General features: G+C 41.0%; 1 protein-coding gene across 2 annotated transcripts in view; it reads left to right on the forward strand.

Moving 5' to 3' along the window:
- The window catches only part of LOC119910643 (transcription regulator protein BACH2-like), a 91,547-nt gene that overhangs the window by 50,262 nt on the left and 17,753 nt on the right, over positions 1-23,532 (forward strand). Inside the window, exons 2-3 of one of the 2 annotated variants that reach the window (XM_038729352.1) lie at positions 6,748-7,030; positions 21,250-22,668. In XM_038729352.1, the coding sequence (XP_038585280.1) occupies positions 6,764-7,030; positions 21,250-22,668 (1,686 nt within the window). In that variant the 5' untranslated portion in view covers positions 6,748-6,763. The remainder of the gene's footprint in view (positions 1-6,747; positions 7,031-21,249; positions 22,669-23,532) is intronic. The other variant, XM_038729353.1, reaches the window with a different exon arrangement.

The raw sequence follows: 23,532 nt of genomic DNA on the forward strand, positions 1-23,532 counted from the left end.
TGGCAGCTTTTCAAAAAAATTGTGATGAAAGTTGCGATGTTTTGGGGCATTTTTTGCGATGAAATTGTGGGAATAAGTGAAAACTGCAAAGGTAGATATTTTTAACAGTAGAATAATAGTTGAATCATTAAACAGTCCCTCCAGGATTTCCCTGGCCTTACCTTAACCACAACCCTGCATATTTAAGCCGGCTTATCTTGACTCTCTAAGCACTTAGACAGGGATGCAACAGCCTGTGTGACAGTAATTTGTCTCGCCTGATGTCCTCCATGTATTTCTGCCACTCTGTGTGTCAGTAGACGATTTCCCTTTATGTTCGACCACAGTACCGCACGTTTTGCAAAACAGGGTACCCCCGCTTTGAAAGAAGATCACAATCTTTTTTTTTTTTGTCGGCAAATGTGAGATGCTGGTTAAGGAAGTGATCAGCTGACGTATGACAACATTTTGCTAGAAACGGTGATGATAGGTCAAACTTGCAGAAAGGTTGCAGTCAAAATTGCAAGTCACGCTGAATTCACAGGGACTTTTGAGTTAATAGTTGTGATCGCGAAATCCTGGAGGGACATGTTAAATATTGATCTGCAGCTTTCTGTAGTGTCCCAGTGATATTTGTTGTTATAGAAACATGTCACATGACATGGTTTTAAGCTCTGTTTGAGACTGAGAACATGACCTGAGAACATGATTTGCCTTTATCAGTGGCTGTCATGTTCTCAGGTGTAGGTACTGTAATCAACTAATGTCATGTTCTACAGGAGTTGGTTGCACCAACAGGGCTTACGCCTGATCTTAAGGTATGTAGGTCTTAACTCAGCATTCTAAGTCCAACCTAATAGTTACGCCAGTTGCACCATCCAGGCTTAAGTCCTCTTCTTTCTAAGACCAGACGTAAATCTTACGCCTAGTCAGTAGCAGGTGTAAAGTCAAAATCTAGGCAAGTTTCTATTGTAACAACTTGATAACTCAGCAGTAAAGACACGGCACAGACTTACAATGAGCTGGCTTTTACACAGGAGAGTTATTAGGGACAGAAGCAATCCATTGGACATTTACAATGCTGAGGAGCTGATGAGATGTTTCGATTCTGTTCACCCGAGATTGGCAGCATTGACACCGCATTACAGCTGTTAATAGTGCTATGGTTTTATGCAAATGGTGCGTTTCAAAACACTGTTGGAGACATGATTAATGTCCACAAATCCAACGCATATCGGGCAATCCGCAGATCGCCTTGAAGACAAATCTTTTTTTGCTTTACTCAGGAGGTCTTTCCACTTTTTCCTCACTTCACTCTCTGTCCAAAGGCAGCTTGAGTCTGAGCAATCGTTAATGGCCTCCGTTATCTGTCTCCATGTTGTTTGTTTCTTCTTCTTAGTTGTTGAGTTTGATTGCTTGGCAGTCAGTGTGTGTCTGTGCTGACTGTACAGCTCTATTAACTTTTGTATCTCAATATTGGTGAAATTTCCTTATTCTTTGATCCTCTATTAATACGGCTACAAGTTAACAAAACAGCGGAAGATAGTTTACAGCATAACCTAGCAATGCACGCTGCTAGGCAACAGCTATAGTTCCGTGGCCATTCACATGAACGCACATTGCTAAGACCAGGCGTAGTTAAGCTTAGGCTTAAGTTTGGTTGGTAGATCGGTCTTAACCCCTTAACGCCAATTGTCGCAAATTTGCATCACACCTTTTCGTTTCAGACTGCAGCACTGGTTTCTCGTTTATGCCAATTGTCGCTAATTTGCATCATACCTATTTTTTATTTTATTTTTTATTGTAAATAAATTCAGGCACCAAGGGATTAACTAAGACCTACTTAGCAGTTAGGACCCGGCTTAATAAAGCCCTGCTGGTGCAACTGGCTCCAGATGTTTTTTAGCGATTATTGTTGCTGTGTGGCATACGTTACTAGCAGAAACACTGTCGACCCCTGTTATCAGATTGGTGAGAGAGTAACACAGGTGTATTTGCTCAGGCCCCAAAGACAGTGTGCATTAAAGTACAATATCCATAATATTTCTTATTTCTTATTTTTAGTGACATCTACTGGTGAGGGTTGTAAATTACAACGAATTTCAACACCCCCTCCCCTATCCAAGCAAGTTGTATAGCTACGGTGCCTGAGGAAAGATGTCGTCTATAAGATAGCATTTTATTCAATAAAACCATTTTTTTAATTGTTACTTGTTCATTAATAAACAACAGCCACATCAGAAATGAAGTGCTGCATGATGTCTCATACTCCTGTAATATGTTATTTTACATCTTGGGAGGGTTGGCTCACCTGGACTAACATCCCAAAGTAAATTAAAGCTGCAAGCAGCGTTGGGCGGGCCCTCGCACGTGTAGCACATTGAGTTGTGAGGCGGCTGCATTGCAGATTCTGGAGCTCTGCCGGTGCGGCTGTGAATTTGCCACGTGCTTCAAACGCTGCACAACGGTGTTAATCATAACTTCCTGTGTCCCCATTGTGGCGCTACATAGCACTTGGCGCTACAAGTATAACTGACTATTAGCATGTAGATATGTTCAGGGCGTGACTTTTATCAAGCGCGTAAAGTTTGGTGCAGATGTGAGCATGTACACTGAAGTTACAACAACTTCCTCTTTCATGGCAAATCATTGATTTTGGACGCCATGTTCACGCTGTTTCACAAAAACTCACTATTTGTTCAACTTTTAATCGCCAGTGGGATTAGAGTAGACAATCTGAAGTTGGTCAGACTAATTCTCTAGGAGGAGTTTGTTAACGTACGGAGTGTGCAAATCATCCAAAAATTACCATAAAATTCAAAATGGCCGGCTTCCTGTTGGGTGTTGGTTATTTTGCAGTTTCAATAGGGACCTTGCACATTTCGTGCTTGGGCCCTAATGAAGAATGAACATCTCAAACACTATCTAGTGCATCCAGTATGACCACTGACAGATAACAGGACAATGTAAGCCTCACTGTTTCTGCACCACAGTCCATTGTAAACCACATAATAGATGACGTTTAGATAAGCATGCAAATATCACCAAAATGTCTTTTGAATTTTTTGAAATACAACAGAAACACAAAGTAGTACTGACAGCCATAATTTTGTTAAAAAACGTTTTTAATGGGCATTTAGCATGTGAAAGTACAAATTAGTTTGTGTGCACATTAGGGAAGCAATATTCAAGAAAATTATTCACTATTGGTCACTTGATAGGCACACGGTCTTGTTATAAATCTCCATTAGCAGTAAAAAATAAATGTTTTCCACCAGGGCAGTAAAATGTGAAGTTTAGCTGCTGATCCGAGCTTCCCTGCTGTCACTGTTTTATTGTCAATAATATTCATCAGCGGTTTGTCTCAGGAAGGTAACGGCACATTTCTGGCCACGTAGCAAAGCCATAACAGAGCGCTAGAAGAACTACATGAAAACATCAGCTAAATAACACGTGTGCTCCTTAATTTGTCCAAATGTCACTTCTCTTCTTACTTCTAACAAACCAGAAGACTACTCAGAGACTCTTTATTATTATTATTTCCTCTTCTTCTTTGTACATATTCAATGTAGTGACGGGCGTCTGTAGAGTCTGTAGTGCTCTTTCTCCGTTGTCGGCTACTGTAGCAACATGGTGACGTCCATGGAAGGGGGGACCCTTGGTTATGTAGATAGAAATGGCTCATTCTAAGTTATAAAAACATAACGGTTCATTATGTAAGGTCTTTATACACCACTAGTTTTGGATATTATATTGCATTTCTGTCAATAAATCCTCAGAAAAATTACACACTGAAACTTCAAAGGTACTCTCTCAACATAGTGAACTTGTTGTTTGCCATGTATTAGTACATTCTTTCTAGTGTCTTACATGTTTTTTTAAACAAGAGCATTTTCTTAAATTTGGAGGTTGATTGTTGACATTGGGAAAAGTGATCTGAGAAAACAATCTTAGCACAAGGTCCACCTACTGGGCCTTCGATGTGGCTAAAACTAGTCATTTCCTGTAAGTGGACCTTGTGCTAGAATGTTTTGTCAAACCAAGTTTTTTGAGTTTGTAATTACTATTTGCTTGAATCATACATTTAGACAGCATAGGGTATTTTTTTTCATTAAGGTTTGGATGACCTTTCTAGTGCTTTTGTTAAAGTGACTGATATTCAGAGAAGAGTACAATAACATCAGATTGTACTGTAATGTGAGGAAATGCTCCTCAGGCCTATGGCTATACACAGCTAGCAGCACAGTTAGTAGTCAGTAGCAGAGTACAGTATGGGGTGCAGTAGAGTTCAGTAATAAGAAGACACAGTCTGAGGAATACATCAGATGAGTAGACAAAGAGCAGTGTTAGTAAATGCATTTCCACCTTTTAGTGGCTTAAAAATATGAACAGAGTAGTGCAGTGGGTAAATAGTGTTGGTGAACAATATGCAAGCATCATGGAAAGCAATAGAGTAAGGTCTGAGCCTGAAGTGTTCCTGAGGGGAGGCAGGGGATGATCTACAATGCTGAGATGATTGGCCTGGGACACAGGGAGAAAAGCCAGAACACTACCTCAGCAAGCCCTCAGTGCTGCGCTCTGCCTATTCAAAAGCCATGAATCAGCAGAAAGCAGCCCCCTCTCTGTCTGCTGACACACACACACACACACACACACACACACACACACACACACACACACACACACACACACACACACACACACACACACACACACAGAGCCCAGGGCTGATGAGACAGACAGACTGCATGCTCAGCTGTCTGTTGGGGCTTTATGTACTACAGCAGTGAAACAAAACAATGGATAGACTGCCTGCCTCTCATTGTGGGAGACTGCTTTATATCTATGTATATCTACTTCTTTAATATCTATATCTGGATATATGTGTACTATATACATATAGATACAAGGTACAGTAACGCTGCAGTGAAAAGCTAAAAACAATTAGGGCTAACCTTAGCTGTTTTAAGATGATAAGAAAGTGCTTGGCATTTGCCTGTGCCTTGCGGCTTCTAAATTCAATGATTTTCTCACATCTGTGCTATATTCTATGTTTTACTACCAGGCAACCAGTCTAACTACACCATAGTGTCTCTTGCCATTTACAAGATTTTAAGCTTTGCAAACTTCATTGATTTTCATTTTGTAAAGCTTTGAATGTTTAAATTGACTTGGTCCTCAGTCTTTCTGCAGATATATCATGATATTTCAGAGCTGCAGCAGATCCACCACAGCGGCTTCAAGTGGCAATTGTAAAGTTCCATCATGCAGAACATCTTTAGCTCAGCTTTTTCTGTGACAGGAGCTAAGTACTCACTACCTAATCACTTGAAATTTGCTGCTATCTCCAAAACTTTTAATGAAGCTACCAAATCCTGTGAAATTTAGCAACAAACCTGTACTCATGTCTAGTTCTGAAATGTGTGCACTTTTTTAAGCTGTAATTTTTGTGTTGTAAATTAGCATTCACTACAAACACTGTGATAGTTGCGTGGGATAGCTGATTTCAGTTTGTCTATGTCTATCTGTCCCTATCAAATATACCATAAATAAATACCCTCTTGTATTCTACTGTTGAAATGTCTGAGACTCTGTCAGAGAGGTGGTGTGTGTGTGAAGCTTATCATTGTGGAGTCTTTTAAATCTTGGGAGCATGACGGTGCTCAGTGAATTTCATTAGAGTTTGACGATTATGAGATATCATAGTGTCACACACGACACAGACAGACAGCAAGTCCTGACACTGACAAACTGGAACCAGACAAGGTTTTCAATTTACTTATATCTTTCATGATCATTGCCTATTCGTTTTCTGTTGCACAACTAATTGATTGTCTCCTAGTATAGTACAATTTATTCAATGTTAGGGTTGAACGATTTTGAAAAATATCTAATTGTGATTATTTTGAATCTATTTGAAGATCATTATTCTCATGTTCTATGTAAAACATATTCAAATTATTATTGTGTGATTTTTGAAAGGCTCTATACCAAACAAAGACATTTTCTTAAGTCAGTAGAATATGATGTATAGTCCAAGACATCTTTACAGCACGAAAATAGATTTTGACACACATGTTCCCTTTAATAAATATTGCACCTCCTGCTATTTGAAAGTTGCAGTATTGATTTGGATTAGTTGTTCACCCCTATTTAGTATTCACTCAGTGGTAGAGTTGGACATGATTCAGTTTTTGTTACCTTTACACCTGTAGTTTACTGCAGTGCATGGCATTACTGACTCATTCAAAAAGACATGTTGTGGGACTGCACGGTACTGAATGTTTTTTGCTGATGCTACATAAACTTAAAACCTTAATAGCTCTGCAAATGATGCCACAGTGGCTAGCAGGTGATTGTGGTTAATTCTGAGTTAGATGGACACATACCGCAATCTTCCTCACTGATGGATATTTGCAGGCTCTTTATTTTCATACAAATTCACAATGCTTCTGAATAGCGACAATTGCATTGTGTTTGCATTTGTCCTATTTTTCCCCCTCTCAAACTGAGATTTAAATTACTGCAAAAATACTACTTTGTTACCATGTTGCCCCCAATTCTATTCAGATATCAGTGCCATTTGTCTGTAAAGAAAAAACACTGAAAGACCACCAGATTTTGGCTTGTCTTTAGACATGGCAGTCCATCTAAGGACTTAATAAAATTCCTACAGTGTCATAGCGTCTTCAGGAATTGGACACAATGTTAGGTAGCCTTTGCATTCCGTGTAGCTAGCTGACATGGTGTTTTCTCTCTTCTATGCAGGGTGCTAGAGGGAGTGATGTCGGCAGGTGAGGAGCGGGATGGTGAGGCGGCAGCGCCCATGTACGTGTATGAATCCAAGGTCCACTGTGCCAATGTGCTGTTGAGCTTGGAGGAGCAGCGGCGTCAGGGCATCCTGTGCGACGTGACCGTGCTGGTGGAGGGTAGGGAGGTGCGCGCACACAGGGCCATTCTCGCTGCAAGTAGCCGCTACTTCCTGCAGGCTCTGCTGGGGCACAACAGGTCACCGGGCGAAGTGGAGCCCATCATTAACCTGCCAAACAAGGTAAAAGGACACACCAAGAAAAAAGAAAAGAACAAAAGAAATGTTTCAGACAAAAATTCTAAAACATGAGAAAATAATCCTGATTAAATTAAATCTTATCTCAGTTTGAGCTGGGAAACACATTTAAACAGAAAGCCTGTTACAAACCTTTGAAAGATGCAAGTATTCCTCAGGGGGCACCCACATCTTTCCCTCCTTGCCCTCTAACAAAAATGCGTTGGGGTTAATGTTTTTATGGTAAATGCAACAAATAGGATCTAGTGTTTTTGGAGCTTGACCCATTCGAGGGACTAAGTCAGAACATTTCAGTCTCAGCTTCTTTGATTTTGACCATACTTTTTCAAATCTATCTCTTGCAAGGCCCCCTTTATGAAAGAGAAATACCTAATACATGGAGTATCCCCTTTAACATTTTCTGAAAACCCTTTAAAACACTTGATATCAGCCATCTAGAGAATGTCTGTGTTGATTTTGGTAGTGTTTGAACGAAGACTTGTGGAGATAGATGTTAATTGATTTAGCATATTCTGAAAAATATAGAGTGACTGACTTCTGAATTGACCATAGGTTGCAGTGAGGAAAACGTTAGTCACATATCAGTGGATGTGCTGAAAACATTTCAGCTCTCTAGGACGTACGGGTGATTTTTCTCAGATTTGTAGAAGTTTGGAATGAGAAATGTCTAGAAATTTACATTTCTTGTAAAAATAAATTGTACATAAAGACAAAAAAGTAAATATTTATGAAAAAAACCCGAACAGATTGACGTATAAAAATACTTTTGTTAACTTTTGATCAGCGACGTCCATAGATGATCCTGCCAAAGTTTTAGGTCGACTGGCGAAACCGTCTGGGACGAGTTAGCAAAAATAGGTTTTAGAGTAAAGAGATAAAAATTTGTATAATTTGACATTTTTAGAGCCGAAGACCATCGGAGCAAAGATGCAGATAAATCCAGAGATTCACCTGATGAAGGAAGTTTGACTCTAATCAAAGCTGTTTTTGAGATAATTCCAAAAAAGTCAAGTTGATTGTTATAGCGCCACCATGAGGTCTATGAATGGTATTTTTTTTTGCCTGAGTAGTGGGTAGAATTTGCAACCCACCTGTCAATTTTGGTGAGTTTTCATGCAACAACAAAAAAAAGAAAGAAAGAATAATGAGAACAAAAACAGTAGGGCTCCAGCAGCTTCACTGCTTGGATCCCTAACTATCAAAGAAATCACATAAAATCAAATATAGGGGACAAAACACGTCATCAGTCATACGTCATAAACTACAGTTTTATTTAGCATGATAAAAATAAACATAAATGACTTTAACTATAAGTCTGGGACTTGGTGGCCATGGTAATAAAGCTCAAAGTGAGGATTATTAGCCTGCACACTACAGTGGTGCACTAAAGTAGACTGAACATACATGACTCCATTCACCTCGTTGCCGGGGGTCAGTGCGCTAACTGCTGAGTGCTTTTTGTAGTTTTCTATTCAGTCAAATCAGATTTTAAAATAACAATTAATGAAAACAGGCTATTTCGAAAGTTGTTAACAATCTACAGTAGATATGATATTTGCTGTTTTATTAATAATTTTGCTGTGGTATCCTTTAGGCAGGTATTGTAACGAAGTCATAATTTTGGTATTATGACAACACTTGCTAGCTCTGGATTTATAACATGGGATACAGTTTAGTAACTTTCAATGAGCTGAAAATACTCTACTGTAAATTATTCATGTTATTCAACATTATCCCGGATAACATAGGCTCTTCTGTAGTTTTGTGTTTATGATCTATTTCTCATATGATTGTGACTGTCAGTCTGTGTGTCCTGTCCAAAATCTCTCCAGACAAATACTTTGGTGGAATTATGAATTTTAGCATGCATGTTTTTGATGGTGGAAGGAAACCCACACAACCACGGGGAGAACTCCACACAGGAAGGCCTGGAATGACAAGGTTTGAACCCTGGACCTTCTTGCTGTGAGGCCACATTGCTCTCCACTGGCTCCATTGAAAGAGGAGAGAAACGAGGTTGGGGGAGAGGGATGTGAAAACTGAGACAAATGGGAGAGAAAGGGGTTAGACGGCCTTATATACATATGTGCAGGTGATTGGATTTGAGAGGCACAGGTGGATAAAATGAGTAAAGCACAGTTGGTACGATTAGTGAGAGAGAGAGGCGTGGTCTTGTTCCTGAACTTTAGTTATAATAACTTCATAACAAGAGGTCATGTAAGGCAATAATCCACATAGTAATCTGCCAAACAGAAACATAAACATCACTTCAGTACTACAGTACAGGAGGACGCACCCCACCACCCCTAATGTATGAATAAACAAGATTTCACTATGTATCCACTAACCCACCACCCTCAGCTATTTCTACTGTCACTCTCACAAACACTACAATAGTTTTTTTCTTACTTACCTGCCTGTTTGTTTCTCAGTGATGCCTGGTTCAACATAATGGTCAAGTGACCTACTACACCACCTGCTACGGAGCTGTGGTACTAGCCATTAGGCGAGCAGTGCACGCAAGCAGCAACAGGAAGCCAATTAAAAATTACAAATTAAAAAAATGGAGTGACATACAGTATTCAATTCAATTTTATTTATATAGCGCCAAATCACAACAGCAGTTATCTCACAGCGCTTTTCATAAAAGAGCAGGTCTAGACCGTACTCTGTGATGATATTTACAGAAGCCCAACAGTTCCCACCAAGAGCAGCACTAGGCGACAGAGGCAAGGAAAAACTTCCTTTTAAGAGGCAGAAACCTCGAGCAGAACCATGGCTCAGGGTGGGCGGCCATCCGCCTCAACTGGTTGGGGTGAAGGGGAGAGAGAGAGAGAGAGAGAGAGATGGAAGGAGAGGACCAGAGAGAAAAAGAGAGGGATGGAAGGAGAGAGAGAGAGAGGGGAGGGAGGCAGCCTACACAATATACACACACAGAGGTACAGACAGTAAAGGTGATGTTGCTATAGACTAAATGAAAAATGGTACAGATATTTATAGTAGTGTTAATGATAACCATCGTAATGTTAATGATTATAATAACAATAATAATAATAGGACTAGTAACAATAGTCGTTGCAGCAGAGGGTGCCGAGCAGGAACACGGGGGCAGCAGGTGACCCGCAACCACAGATCCAGACTCCACAGCTCCAGAGCCAGAAAATCTGCAGGAAGTGATAGGAGGAGAGAGGAGAGGGACGAGAAAGCACAAGACTACCGAAAAGGGGAGAAGTTGTGTTAGTAACATGCAATAATGGGATGAGGTTGCATACAGAGGGAGAGAAAGTAGAGGAGAGAGGAGCTCAGTGCATCATAGGAAATCCCCCGGCAGTCTAGGCCTATAGCAGCATAACTAAGGGATGGTTCAGGACTCACCTGAGCCAGCCCTAACTATAAGCTTTATCAAAGAGGAAAGTCTTAAGCCTACTCTTAAATGTGGGGATGGTGTCTGCCTCCTGAACCCAAACTGGAACCTGGTTCCACAGTAGAGGAGCTTGATAGCTGAACGCTCTGACTCCTAGTCTACTTTTGGAGACTCTAGGAACCACCAAGTAACCCTGCATTCTGGGAGTGCAGTGCTCTGGTGGGGTAGTAAGGTACTATGAGCTCTTTTAGATAAGATGGTGCCTGACCATTAAGAGCTTTGTAGGTAAGAAGAATGATTTTAAATTCTATTCTGGATTTTACTGGAAGCCAATGCAAAGAAGCTAAGACAGGAGAAATGTGATCTCTTTTCCTGGTTCCTGTCAGAACGCGTGCTGCAGCATTCTGGATCAGCTGAAGAGTCTTAATGGACTTTTTTGAGCAGCCTGATAATAAAGAATTGCAGTAATCCAGCCTAGAAGTAACAAATGCATGGACTAGTTTTTCTGCATCATTTTTAGACAGGATGTTCCGGATTTTCGCAATATTACGTAGGTGAAAAAAGGCGGTCCTTGAAATTTGCTTAATGTGAAACTTAAACGACATGTCCTGATCAAAGATAACTCCAAGAATCCTCACAGTGGTGCTGGAGGCCAGGGCGATGCCATCAAGGGAAACTATATCTTTAGATAATGCGTGATGGAGGTGCTTAGGCCCCAGAACAATAACTTCAGTTTTATCTGAGTTTAACATTAGAAAATTACACGTCATCCAGATTTTAACATCCTGAAGACACATTTGAAGTTTAGCTAACTGATGAGTTTCATCGATAGATATAACTGAGTATCATCTGCATAACAATGAAAGTTTATGGAATATTTCCTGATAATATTGCCTAGAGGAAGCATATATAAAGTGAAGAGGATTGGTCCGAATTGACACAGACCCAACACAAGTGGACCCTACTCAGACCCATTTATGCTGTACTACTGTTTAAAGACCTCTTGTGTTGTGTGCTTTAACCTTGAGATGCTGCAGAGCTGCAGTCTCTGTTCACTAGTCACTGGAGCTTACACTGTACATTTCCAGCTAAACTGAGGCTTAATGGTTACCCCTTTCTGTCCGCTCTGCTCGCCTGCCATTCACCGGTCTTGCACAGAGTTGTGTATGTCCGCTGATTCGTTGACAATTGCATGCACTCTGCGGTTTCTTGCTGGTCTATTCCAAGTAGCTTATTATTTAAAAACAATATAAAATGAAAAAAATCTTTGTGAGGTTCATCAATGGTGATTCAAATGTCCCGTAACGTTTACGCACAACTCTGCACAACACCAGTGCTACTCTGTTTCACTCCCTCTTCCACCACACCAGAAAGGACGCCCCTACCTTAGGGTTAGGGTTACAATTTTGGATTTATTCGCAGTTTAAAAAGATTTATTTAAATTATTTAAATTTATTTACAGCATTATATGTTGATATTAATATCATAATATAAATATCAAATGGTTGTATATTAACCTCTTGGGAGAAAACCGGTAGTTCTACGTTAAATCAGATGTTAAGCAACCCCATACAGCCAAAATTATATGATCCTCGTTTCACAACGGCTCTGCAAAGCTTCGAATCTTCGACTATTCGGGGTCAGCCCTAGACTGTTATATGTAATAGTGTGTAAATCAGGATCTGTTACAAAAACTTCTATATCTCTTCCCAGAAGGCAGCAGGGTGAACAGGCTGTGGCTGGGTGGGTACTGTCCTTTAGTATCCTTTGGGCTCTGTGTAGGCACCTCACCTCACCGATATCACTGATGCTCGGGAGATGGGTACCAATGATCTTCTGAGCAGCTGCAGAGCCCCACCGGTCCTGGGCCGGGCACATCCCATGCCAGTTAGTGATGTTTCCAGTCAGGATGCTTTCTATTGCTCCTCTGTAAAAGCTGACAAAAACTTGGCCTTAAGCTTCCTCAAGAAATACAGTCCATTCTGAGCTTTCTTCACCAGCGTGGAGATGCGTGGAGATGTGAGGTGACCATTTCAGCTTCTCTGTGATGCTGATTCCCAGGAACCTGAAACTGTTCACCTGCTCTACCTCAGCACCACTGATGTAGACAGGAGTGTGTGTCTTTATCTCCTGTTTCCTGAAATCAATGATCAGCTCTTTGATTTTGCTGACGTTGAGCAGTAGGTTGTTCTCTGAGCACCACTCTGCAAGATTGATCAATTTCAATTTCCTCCCGATATGAAGTCTCATCGTTGTTTGAAATCCGGCTGACGATGGTGGTGTCATCCGCAAACTTCACAACGAGTTCTCTCCATGTTGGGGGATGCAGTTGTGGGTTTATTATTATTATTTGTTATTAAATTACATAACAAAGATCAGGGGTCTCATTTATAAAACTGTGTGTAGAAACCTCACTAAAAGTGTACGTGCGGCCAAAAGCCAAAAATGGCGTACGCCAAAAAATATTGCACACTTGTAAGCAAGTTCCCTTTATAAATCACAATCAACTTGAAATGTGGCGCATGTGAGGGAGCTCCATGTCCGACCCTTCAAACGCCCATAGTTGCCTATAAATGGTCAGTGAAACGCCCCTCATTAATATTAATACGTCCTGACTGCAGGAAGAAAAGGAGGCAATTCTGACAGAAAAGCTACAAAACGAGATTTAACTCAGTGTGACACTGACATTCCTTTAGGTGAAGCTGAAGTTGTTTGGTGGGTAAAAAACGCACTTTCATGCAACGGTTGTGCACTGGAGGAAAGGGGGCAAAGGAGCATTCCTCTTGAGTAGTACTGACCGGAGGGGGACACACACACACAAGACAGGATGACCCCGGTACTAATTTGCATTTCCTCGTTTGAAAAGAGATTAAACCAAATGCATTCCACCTGTGTTTAAACATGTATTTAGGCTACACAAACACTCGACTCAGTTAACGAGGCTGGCGTTGAATTAAAAGAAATAGCCTGTGACTTGTTGTAAATGACAATAAAATAGTGTTATTTTCCATAACAAGCAGAGCATCACATCCACACGCTGCGTACAGCGTTTGGCTCAATAAGGTAACAAACATGTGATAACAATACATGAAACTCTGCTCTCATATTTGCTCGACTGACGCATTGAAAACGGCATCAATGTAAATATAATTTGTCCTCGTGTATTTATGAGAATAAATTTCAATGCATGCATGTAGGCCTATTAATTAATATGATTCTTGATTAAACGGTCCAACACATTTGAGGTGTTCTTTTGCAGAAACAGAATCTCCGCTTGTGTTTATTATTCTCAGTCATGGTTCTTTTTTGTGCACCGCAAATTATCTTAAATTATGTTTTTTTATTGCGCACTGCAGGGAAAATCAATCAAACGAGTGTCTGATTATTTAGAAAGGCTATACTACTCTGAGGTAATATTTTGATATATTTTACACAGTTGTAGGACTATTCACTTCAAACAGTTTCATCCTTCTGCCATGCGAGTCGCCGTTTCTAATTTCTCCTCTTTATGTGCCGCTTTAGGCTCCCGTCAAGTTTGTTTTTATAGATCACAACCTTTGCTTGGGAAGTGGTGTACGCACGTTTCCATCCCTGTTTTATACGTACGCACCGTTTATAAATGAGACCCCTGAACTCTCGACGCCCATGAAACTTTTCTCCCTCAAACAGCACGAAGTGAACAGAGCACCTTTGTTTATCTATGTGTAGAAGTACTGTTAGCTGTCGGCAGAGTATTAGCCAAAGTGAGGACACCCCTCACATTTGTGTAAATATTTGATTATATTATAACACTGAAGAAATGACACTTGGCAATTTTGTTAAGCCTAGTCCACCATTATGTAGAGCAACCATTCTTTTTTCAGATCCTCAGAGTTCTTTGCCATGAGGTGCCATGCATGCCAGTATGAGGGAGTGTGAGAGTGATAACACCAAATTTAACACAACTGCTCCCCATTCCCACTTTGTAACACTAACGAGTCACATGACAACAGAGTGGCTAATTATTGTGGAAACTCAAAGCACTTCACAGTGAAGTAGGGGGAACTCACCTCAACCACCACCAATGTGTAGCACCCACCTGGGTGATGCACGGCAGCTCACCACACATCAGCTTGAGGCAGAGAGGGATGGAAACATTGAGCCAGTTACAATGGGGGATGATTAGATGGCCAGATAGTGAAAGCCAGGTTGGGAATTTTTGCCTCCAGAGGAAACGCTGGTCTGTAACTCCAGTGACACCAATCTCCCTCTCCTCATCCACCCTACCCCTGTTTTTGCATAGGCTACATACTGTACAGTATTTGTGAACAGCTACATCCTGAAGTTCATTGTCAATGTCTATAATGAATGAACATTCACCTTTAGATGCAAAGGCAACTACTTCAGCAATAATGAAAAAAGAAAGATTTTTGAAGGATTCCTGGGAAACTGAGTTCAGTGACTGACATGATAAAAGTTCAGTTAAGAAGGACTTTCTGTGAAACCTTGAATTTCTTCAGCTGTCTCAGGTGATGCAGGCACTGTCTTGCCTTTGCTATCACAGTGTCAAAATGTGTAGTCGATTTCAAGTCCTCTGTAACGTGCACACTGAGGTACTTAATGCTGCTCATCCTCTCCATTGGAGTCCCACCAATTTCCAGAACCCTGATGCTTCCTGGCACAGTCCACAATCAGCTCCTTGGTTTTAATGACATTCAGGGAGAGTTGGTTGTCCTGGTACCACTGCATCAGACCTGCCATCCAAAGAAGGTTAAAGTCACGGCCAACTGGACTTACTTTTCCATTCCCACCACCCACTGGAACATGAGCTAGGGGCAGAGGTGGAAAGAGTACAAAAATATAAGTAAAAGTATGATTACTTTGATGAACTTTTACTTAAGTACAAGTAAAATTACTGTTAAAAATCTACTCAAGTAAAAGTAAAAGTAGCTCATTTAAAATTTAAAGTAAAAGTTACTTAATTACTTTTTTAACTTCCTTAAATAACTTATTTATATTGATTTAATATCTTATTTTATTTATAGTATTTAAATTCTTTATTTAATTAAATTGCAGTGTTTTGCGATTTGATAAGGGAACAAAGCCATATAGTGCTTTCAATTTTAGTTAGACAGATACTATGCCAAATCAATGGCAAAAAACAACGTTAGACAGAGACAGTTTATGTTATAATGAGAAGTTTGAGAATGTTTTTGCCTCATTAGCAAACTGTGGACGGATTAGACTCTGGCGGGCCGCACTGGACTGGGAAAACAGGAAACACTGGACAGTATCTGAAGTTATATCCCTATTTACATTCAAACAGGTGGTCATTTTATTGGGATATCATGAGCCTTAGTATAATAAATAACTAGTTACCAGCAAGTAGCCAATGCCATTGTCATGCACCGATGTCTTTTTGGCTGTTAGAAGCAAAGCATCTTGGCTTTACAGCCCCTTCACAGTCCATTGTGGAGACTGATGCACATGAGTGTCCACATTTGATCTTGGATGTTTTTCACTGCACTAGCTTTCGCATGGACTGTCCTTTTTACAGCAAAATAAACTATGAAAAATTAAAAAATTATTAACCTCCAATGGAAGTAGGCTTTTATTTAACTGACCTCTACACCAGGGGTCCTCAACTACATTTGTTCTAAGCAGACACTGTGGGGGCCATACTTTCAAAAACATTTGTACTTGCCATATTACTGTTTAATATTTTCAACTTTCGCTACAGTAATGTTTTTATTAGCTTATAACAGGGTGAACAGACTCCTAAAAACATGGTAGACCTAAATCCATAATGCTAAATCCTCATAGGCCTACTTAACTAGAAAGTGCTCTCAGACTGCAGCCAAGGAGTTCACTGAGGAGTGATGGTTCAAATCTGTAGCCTAATTGTAAATGTAACTCTGATTGGCATTAATTAACCGCTGTTGACACTATTATGCAGCTGTGCCGTTATTGTGCGTGAGACACCCGCAGTTACTGGTGCTAACAGATGCCTTTTAATACCACCGGGCACAGAAGTCTGGGGCAGCAAAACAAACTATTGTCGGGCAGTTATTGGTATTTTCCATAATTATGTGAGCAGTCATGATCTGACTTTATGCTGCACACAACATGAGTCTGCGAACAGCGAAAGGGAAAGGAGCTGGTTACCTGGCTGAGAAGGTGGAGGTGTGCAGCTCTGTATCTAACAGCTCTCTGTGTCTGCTGCTGACTGTTGCATTACTTACTGCAACATTTCAACTGGTCCGCTGTCAGTAAACTGATGAAAATGATGGTTGTCTTGTTGTGTAGCCGCATTGTAGCGGTCTACTTGTCATCTTGTTTTTCACAATTTAAATGCTTTTATGTGAAGCTGCAGCAGCAGGAAATGTTCCGTTTGCATTAGCAGTAAGCATTGTTAATGTAGTGTAAGCATTTTTTCACAGCTTACACTACATGATAAAGCTGTTGTTCTCTTGCACTTGAAGCCAAAGTGGTTGCAAGTTTTTCCTTCAACTTCTTTTTACTCAGTAACGGATGTGATTGAAAATGTAGCGACGTACAATACTTTAAACAAAAGATGCTTAAGTAAAAGTAAAATTACTGATTTAAAAAACTACTTCAAAAAGTACAAGTATACAAAAAAGCTACTCAGTAACGTGAGTAATTGTAATTCGCAGTGTTGGGCAGTAATAATGTACTGTTGTATGTTACTGTAATAATATTACTTTTCCCACTAACTAAGTAGTGTAACTAATTACTTTTCTAAAACTGTATTATTATTACTAGTTACTAAGGCAAGTAACGCTGCGTTACTCGTTACTGAACTGAATCCTTGATGTAAATCCACGACTGTGCGGCAGCTCAGAGGGACCAGACTTTGTTGTTCATGTCCGCTGATAGCCAAACACTAAAGGAAGAAAGGAGAGCGAGGGAGAGAGGCGTTCTTTCCACAGCTGGAAGTAGCTGCTGCCATTATTGTGTCACAGTCTAAGATGCAAAGAACATTGTCGTCTGTTGTAAACTCTGTGCGACCAGCAAAAAGCTTTGAACCACGAACATTTCTGCATCTGATTTATTGAAGCGTCTGCTGAAGCAGCACAGCGACGTGAAACTTACAGAAAGAAAGCCCAGCAGCTTCTGTCACTCATGCTTGGACTCGTCGGGAGAGAGTGGCGTACTTTTATCACCCAGTTACAAGTAAATAATAATAATAGTAATAATATTACTTTTTTAAGGAGTAATACGTAATTGTAATATATTACAATTTCTGAGTAACTTGCCCAACACTGGTAATTCGTTACTTTCCACCTCTGCCCCCCCACTGAACTGGCAACCTCCATGTGGCCCAGCACATAATCTAATATGTATGACAACAAAAGTAAACTACATGTATAGTGAATGGAAGTCGCTAAAGAGTGAGCTTATCGTTTCCTTATCATCATGGTTGAGTTTCACATGTGCTGTACCGATCACCGCCAATCTTAGGATTTATTTTACTGACATGTTAGAATTGTTTCCAGTGAGCTATTAGTGACTTTGCTGTTGTAAAGCCTGTTGCTGTTCTAGAAACATTTAGTTAATAAAAAATGTTAAATCATTTTTTTTAATAATATATGCTATTATTTAGTAATAAATAGGACTGATAAGAGCATTGATAAAGAACTGAACCAATAAGGATTACCAATACAAGTGTGTCACTTATTCCTAATGATCCCAACTCATGAGAAAATGTCCGGCCCATCTCTGTGTCCTGGATTTAAAATCCAGCCTAATCGAATCTGTAATTGAACAGCCCTGGTCTGCAGTGATCATAGTAACATATCTTCCTTGCAACGAAATGTACATTAAACTGTAGGCAGAATTGTAGACAATATTTCTCCTTCTACTCCATGTTTCCTTTGGAGATTGCTGGAAATTGTTCTGAGTCCCCCTCCTTAAAGGGTAAATTATTATCATAACAATTTATTAATGCATTGCATTTAAACAGCACTTTTCATACACAAAAAGATAACAGTAGCCTACTGGTCCTACCAGGCTGGACATGCAGTCTACCAAAATATGTATTCCCCTTTATAAAGCACAGATGATCAAGTATGTAATTTTGTGTATACTTCACATCAGGACTAATAACAGGAGTGAATATGGAGAAGTTTGTTGTTTCCTAGCAAAAGTTATAGTGGCATACATTTTATTTCAGACTGTTTTTCAACCTGCCATAAAGCGTATCCCCCCTTTATAAAGCACAGGTGATGGCCTACTATCAAGTATGTAATTTTGTGTATACTTCACATCAGGACTAATAACAGGAGTGAATATGGAGAAGTTTGTTGTTTCCTAGCAAAAGTTATAGTGGGATACAAAATACAAACTGGGATCCAGAGAATGTCTAGTACACTAGAGCTTCTACTGTTCATTAAGCCTTACAAATAAGTGTTGCATCAAAGAATGTACTGTAACTTGAGCTAAATTTAACAGGAAAGTTTTTTTTGTAAAATGTAATTTAATAAAACTATAACTAAGTTACTGAAAAGATCCTGTTACTGAAACAAATAACTAAGTTACTGAAACATTACCTTATATACCAAACAAGACATTTTGAAAATTTGAACATTGCCTTCGTCTCTTTTGTCCCAGATTGAATGGGCCCCTCTGACAAAACAACTGGCCCCAGCCTGGCCCCCTGAATAAAATTGGTGTAGAACCGCCACTGATGCCACCACTTATCGTTCAGACTTGGCCACGGGTGGCTCTAACGACCATAACGACTGACATTTCAGAATTGAAGAAGTCTCTTACATGAGGGACAAAACATCTTCTAGTATCTTCAACCAAGTCCAGTTGCCCTTGACTATATCTATTGATTTTCTACAGCAATTGTGTTAACAGTTCACATAATAAACATCTGTCATCCCTCCCCACCTGTATTGTCCCTGTAACTTTACACAGGGCCTAATACAAATAGTAACAAGTCAGTCTACTACATCCCTCCAATGTAGCGCCATACATTTATTTGCTGTAACAAGGGCAATTTTTTATGTCTAATGTTGAAGGAGAAATATTGACCATTCAAACATATATCTGACCAATCCCCTTCCTTAGAGGCATGACCTAGATCTTCTTCCCCTTTCTTTTTTACCCCCAACACCTCACAGCCCAAGATTTGGCAGAAGGTAGAATAAGCATAACAGACAAAACCCTTGGTATTAGATTTGCTACCCAACATATTTGATTCATACTTACATACATACATGTTGGAGATGTGTACGGCCACGCAGTCCTTTGTGAATAAGGAGTACAACAGAGGGCTCAGCAGATAACCTTGGGGGACCCCAGTGCTGAGGGTGAGGGGGTTCGAGGTGTTTCCGCCCACCCTGACCATGTGATGTCTAGTGGTAAGAAAATCCAGAATCCAGTTGCACACAGGGTTATTCAGACCCAGGTTTGTCAGTTTACTGGCCAGCCTGGGTGGGGCAATAGAGCTAAAGTCTAAAGCATAATTTATACTCCCGTGTCGGGACTATGTGCGTAGCCTACGGCGTAACTACACAATACTTGTGCGTTTGTATCTCCCTAGTTCTGGAATTACACCGCCAAACACTAGTCGGCAGTAGCGCTACAGCGTCGACTGTGTTGACTTTTGTCGGCCGAGCAGCCTAACTTCCAGTTTAGCCCTCCGCTAACGTGAATGGGTGTAAAACTGTATATGTGCGGCTGGTATAGACTTTTCAAATGTTATCGACCGAATGGATCAAATTCTGATAGTGATACGAGTCATTTTGCTCACTGGTTTGGCCGCTAGTGAAATTTACTTCAAAGCACAGGGCACTTCCTGTCGGCTCAGAGACACAGGCTACCCAGCTGACCAATCACAGTTCTTACAGTCCACGTCGCCTCGACGTGTAGTTAAATTTTTCAGGAGGTGCACGTCAGGCTATGGCATAGGCTACGGGGCTACGCAGAGGCTACACTGTCGATTCGACGTAGAAGTATAAATTACACTTTAGATCAGCAATCTGACATAGTCCACTTCCCTGTTGCCAAGATGGGAGAGTGTGGTGTGCAGTACATGGGAGATTGCATTATCTGTAGATTGCTTTTGGGCGGTAAGCAAATTGCAGGGGGTCTAAGTTTCTGTTTGTTAGAGAGGAGCAGATGTAGTCTATACTAACCTCTCACAGCGCTTCATGGCTACTGAGGTAAGGGCTACTGCAAGGTATTCATTCAGGCAGGCAGGGCAAGTTATCTTTGGCACACAGATGATAATGGGCTGTTTGAAGCATGTGGGGACCACGGACCGGGCCAGAGAGAGGTTAAAGATGGTTGTGAACACTGGAGCCAGGATGTCAGCATAGGACATGAGAACCCATCCAGAGATGCCATCTAGACCAGCCGCTTTCCTGCTGTTGACCCACTTCATTGCCCTCCTGCCCTCCATTTCCAGTTTTCCCCTGTTATTGAGTTAATGCAAACTCAAAACTTCCTCCATGTTTTGGTGTCGATAAATTCATTGTCAATTTTCTCAGCACTAATTCCATCAGTACACCAAAGCAAAGATGAAAACTAATGGGATTAAATGGAGTATGAAAACATTATTTCTTTTAAAAAAGAGACACCAGAGCAGCAGAGTGGTGAGTATCACACGAGCTGGTAGAACAAGTGTTGTGGAAATGTACATTATACTAAACTTAACATGTGAATTGTTGTATAGGCTAAAGGCAATTCCTGTTGAGGTACTACTCGACAAAATAGGAATCTTTTTCATGTAATATTTACTTTCTTTTAAGTGGCCTCTTCAAGGCACTTATAGTTAAACCATTCTTTCATCTCAGACTTATTGAAATTTCTTCTCCACTCTCATCTACAGGTGACAGCTAAGGGTTTTGCTCCACTGCTCCAGTTTGCCTACACAGCCAAGCTGGTTTTAAGTCAGGAAAACATCCATGAGGTCATCCTGTGTGCTGACTTCCTGGGTGTTCACAATTTGGAAGACTCTTGCTTTAGATTTCTTCAAGCTCAGCTACAGAATGACAGCCAAAATGCCAGTAATGGCAAGGAATATGATGATGACATCACAGCCGAGGATACAGTCTTTTCTGAGGAAATATCCTCGGATGATTCAGCAGAGACCAGGCAGCAAAGCACTGTATCACTTAACGCTGACCTTTCTCAATGTCCTAGATACAGGAAACATCAGTACCAGATCTTTGACAACAAGCACAATGGAGAAAACCATCATGGCAGTGATGATGTCATTTTGGCCAACCATACAGTCAGTCCAATGAGCTCACAGCTTGCAGACAGTAGTACTGCTCCACAAACTCTTCTTATACCCTCCAGGATCAAACAGGAACCATTTATTTTTGAGGAAGAAGATGAAAGAAGTGGTTGCAACCCAGAATTGTGTACTGAGGAAGTACTGGAGATGGAGCTAGAGTTAGAAGGGGTTCCAGTAGCAACTGAGCACTCTCCGAGCCAAGGTTCACCCTCTTCCTGCCTGCGCTCCTACCTTCAGAGAGGTGGCCTAGATCTCAGTAGCGTGCCCAGCACCACCATCCAGCAGCTACTCACCAACAGACTGTCCCTCAACCACTACAGGGAACTGATCAAAGACAGGCAGAGTTATAAGAGGGAACCTCTGGGTCAAGTGAACCCCAAGACCGGCATTGCAGATGTAATACCAGCAGCCCTGACTGGCATTGGCAAGAACATGGAAAGACCAGTGTCCAAAGCCTCCTCCTCTAAACATGAGGGGGAGTTAGACAGACGCAGTGTCATTTTCTCTTCAGCAGCTGGCGAGCAACAAATGTTTGCCCATTCTTACGTGGATGAGAAGGTCACAGATAAAGTTTCAACCCTGATGCAGGGAGAAGCTCCTTTTTCTGGTCAGTCATACCTCACCACCAGCTGCCCTGTTCCCATCAAGGCATCAGCACACTCCCCTCCTCCTTCTGAGCCCCCAACCCAGACTTCTAGCTCCCGTTCCTCATTCTCTTACCCAGAGGACACAGGCAGTGGTAGCTCACCTTCCAGCTTTCCCCAGTTTGACTTATCCTCATCCCCGCACTCAGGTTCCACCTCTGGACTGTCTCACTGCCTGGCTGGGGTTGTGGAGCAGAGGAATCCCCACAGTGGAGACGTAGTCTTCTCTCAGGGTTGCACCAAGATCAAAAGTGAAAGGGCATTTGGTGCCAGTGGTGGCAACTCCAGCGACGAATCAGGCTCTTTCTCAGAGGGAGACAGTGAAAGTGGCATCTCCAGAGTCTCTGGCCCTGAGGTTAGTATGGTAAGTCATTACACTGTCTTGTCCAGGATTCTTCTCTGTGTTAGTATGATGGTAAATTCAGTTACTAAGACTAACCTAGTCTGGACCCTGACATTGGTTTCAGAGCTGTGATAAAGTGAGATTATGTATTTTTGTAACAGCCTCCACTGATCAGAAGTCACAATGGGACAAGTGAATTTCCCTTCTTTTCCCAAGATTGATTCAGTTGTTGGAAGAGCGCAAAAAAGCACCTATATGTGCAAAAAACATGGCTTCTATCAAGGCTGTCGTAACTCTCCTCTGAGCGATCACTGCACCCAGCATGGTGCCTGATCCAGTTGATCTGGCTGGTGGATCGCCTAAAATTATGCTGCTCTTTAATCCAAAAACCCTGTCTTCCTTTTCCAATGACTGTATTTCTGTCCTAGGTAACACATGTTTCAGCAATAAAGCTGGAAAAAACAAGTATCAAATAAAAGTGTAGCAGTGTTTGAAGGAGCTACTGGCTGCTGCTTCTACAAGTGCTGCTGGTTGCCATAGCAAACTAATCAGCATTTATCTAAATTAAGCTAACATAAAATTAAAAACAGAAACTACTAGTAGGTATTTAGTATGAATTTTCACGATGCAGATTTGTCAAAATGTAAACATTATGGGCAAAAAACAGGGTTCAGTGTAACCCACAGTTAACTTACTGTCTTCATGGCAACATTATAAGCTGTGTGCCCAAAGCCATGATGGGAACCCTGCTAGCAAAACACATGCTTAAATGCTAAACTAAGATGGTGAACATGATAAACACTGCTAAACATCAGCATGTTAGCATTGTCATTAGGAGCTCTCTACAGCCACAGAGTAGCTGGGGTTACTGTAGACTCTTCATCT

This window comes from Micropterus salmoides, unplaced genomic scaffold, assembly GCF_014851395.1.
Source record: "Micropterus salmoides isolate LMB-PRFRI ecotype aquatic unplaced genomic scaffold, ASM1485139v1 Ms_hic_scaffold_19, whole genome shotgun sequence".
In the NCBI taxonomy this organism is placed as follows: Eukaryota; Metazoa; Chordata; class Actinopteri; order Centrarchiformes; family Centrarchidae; genus Micropterus; species Micropterus salmoides.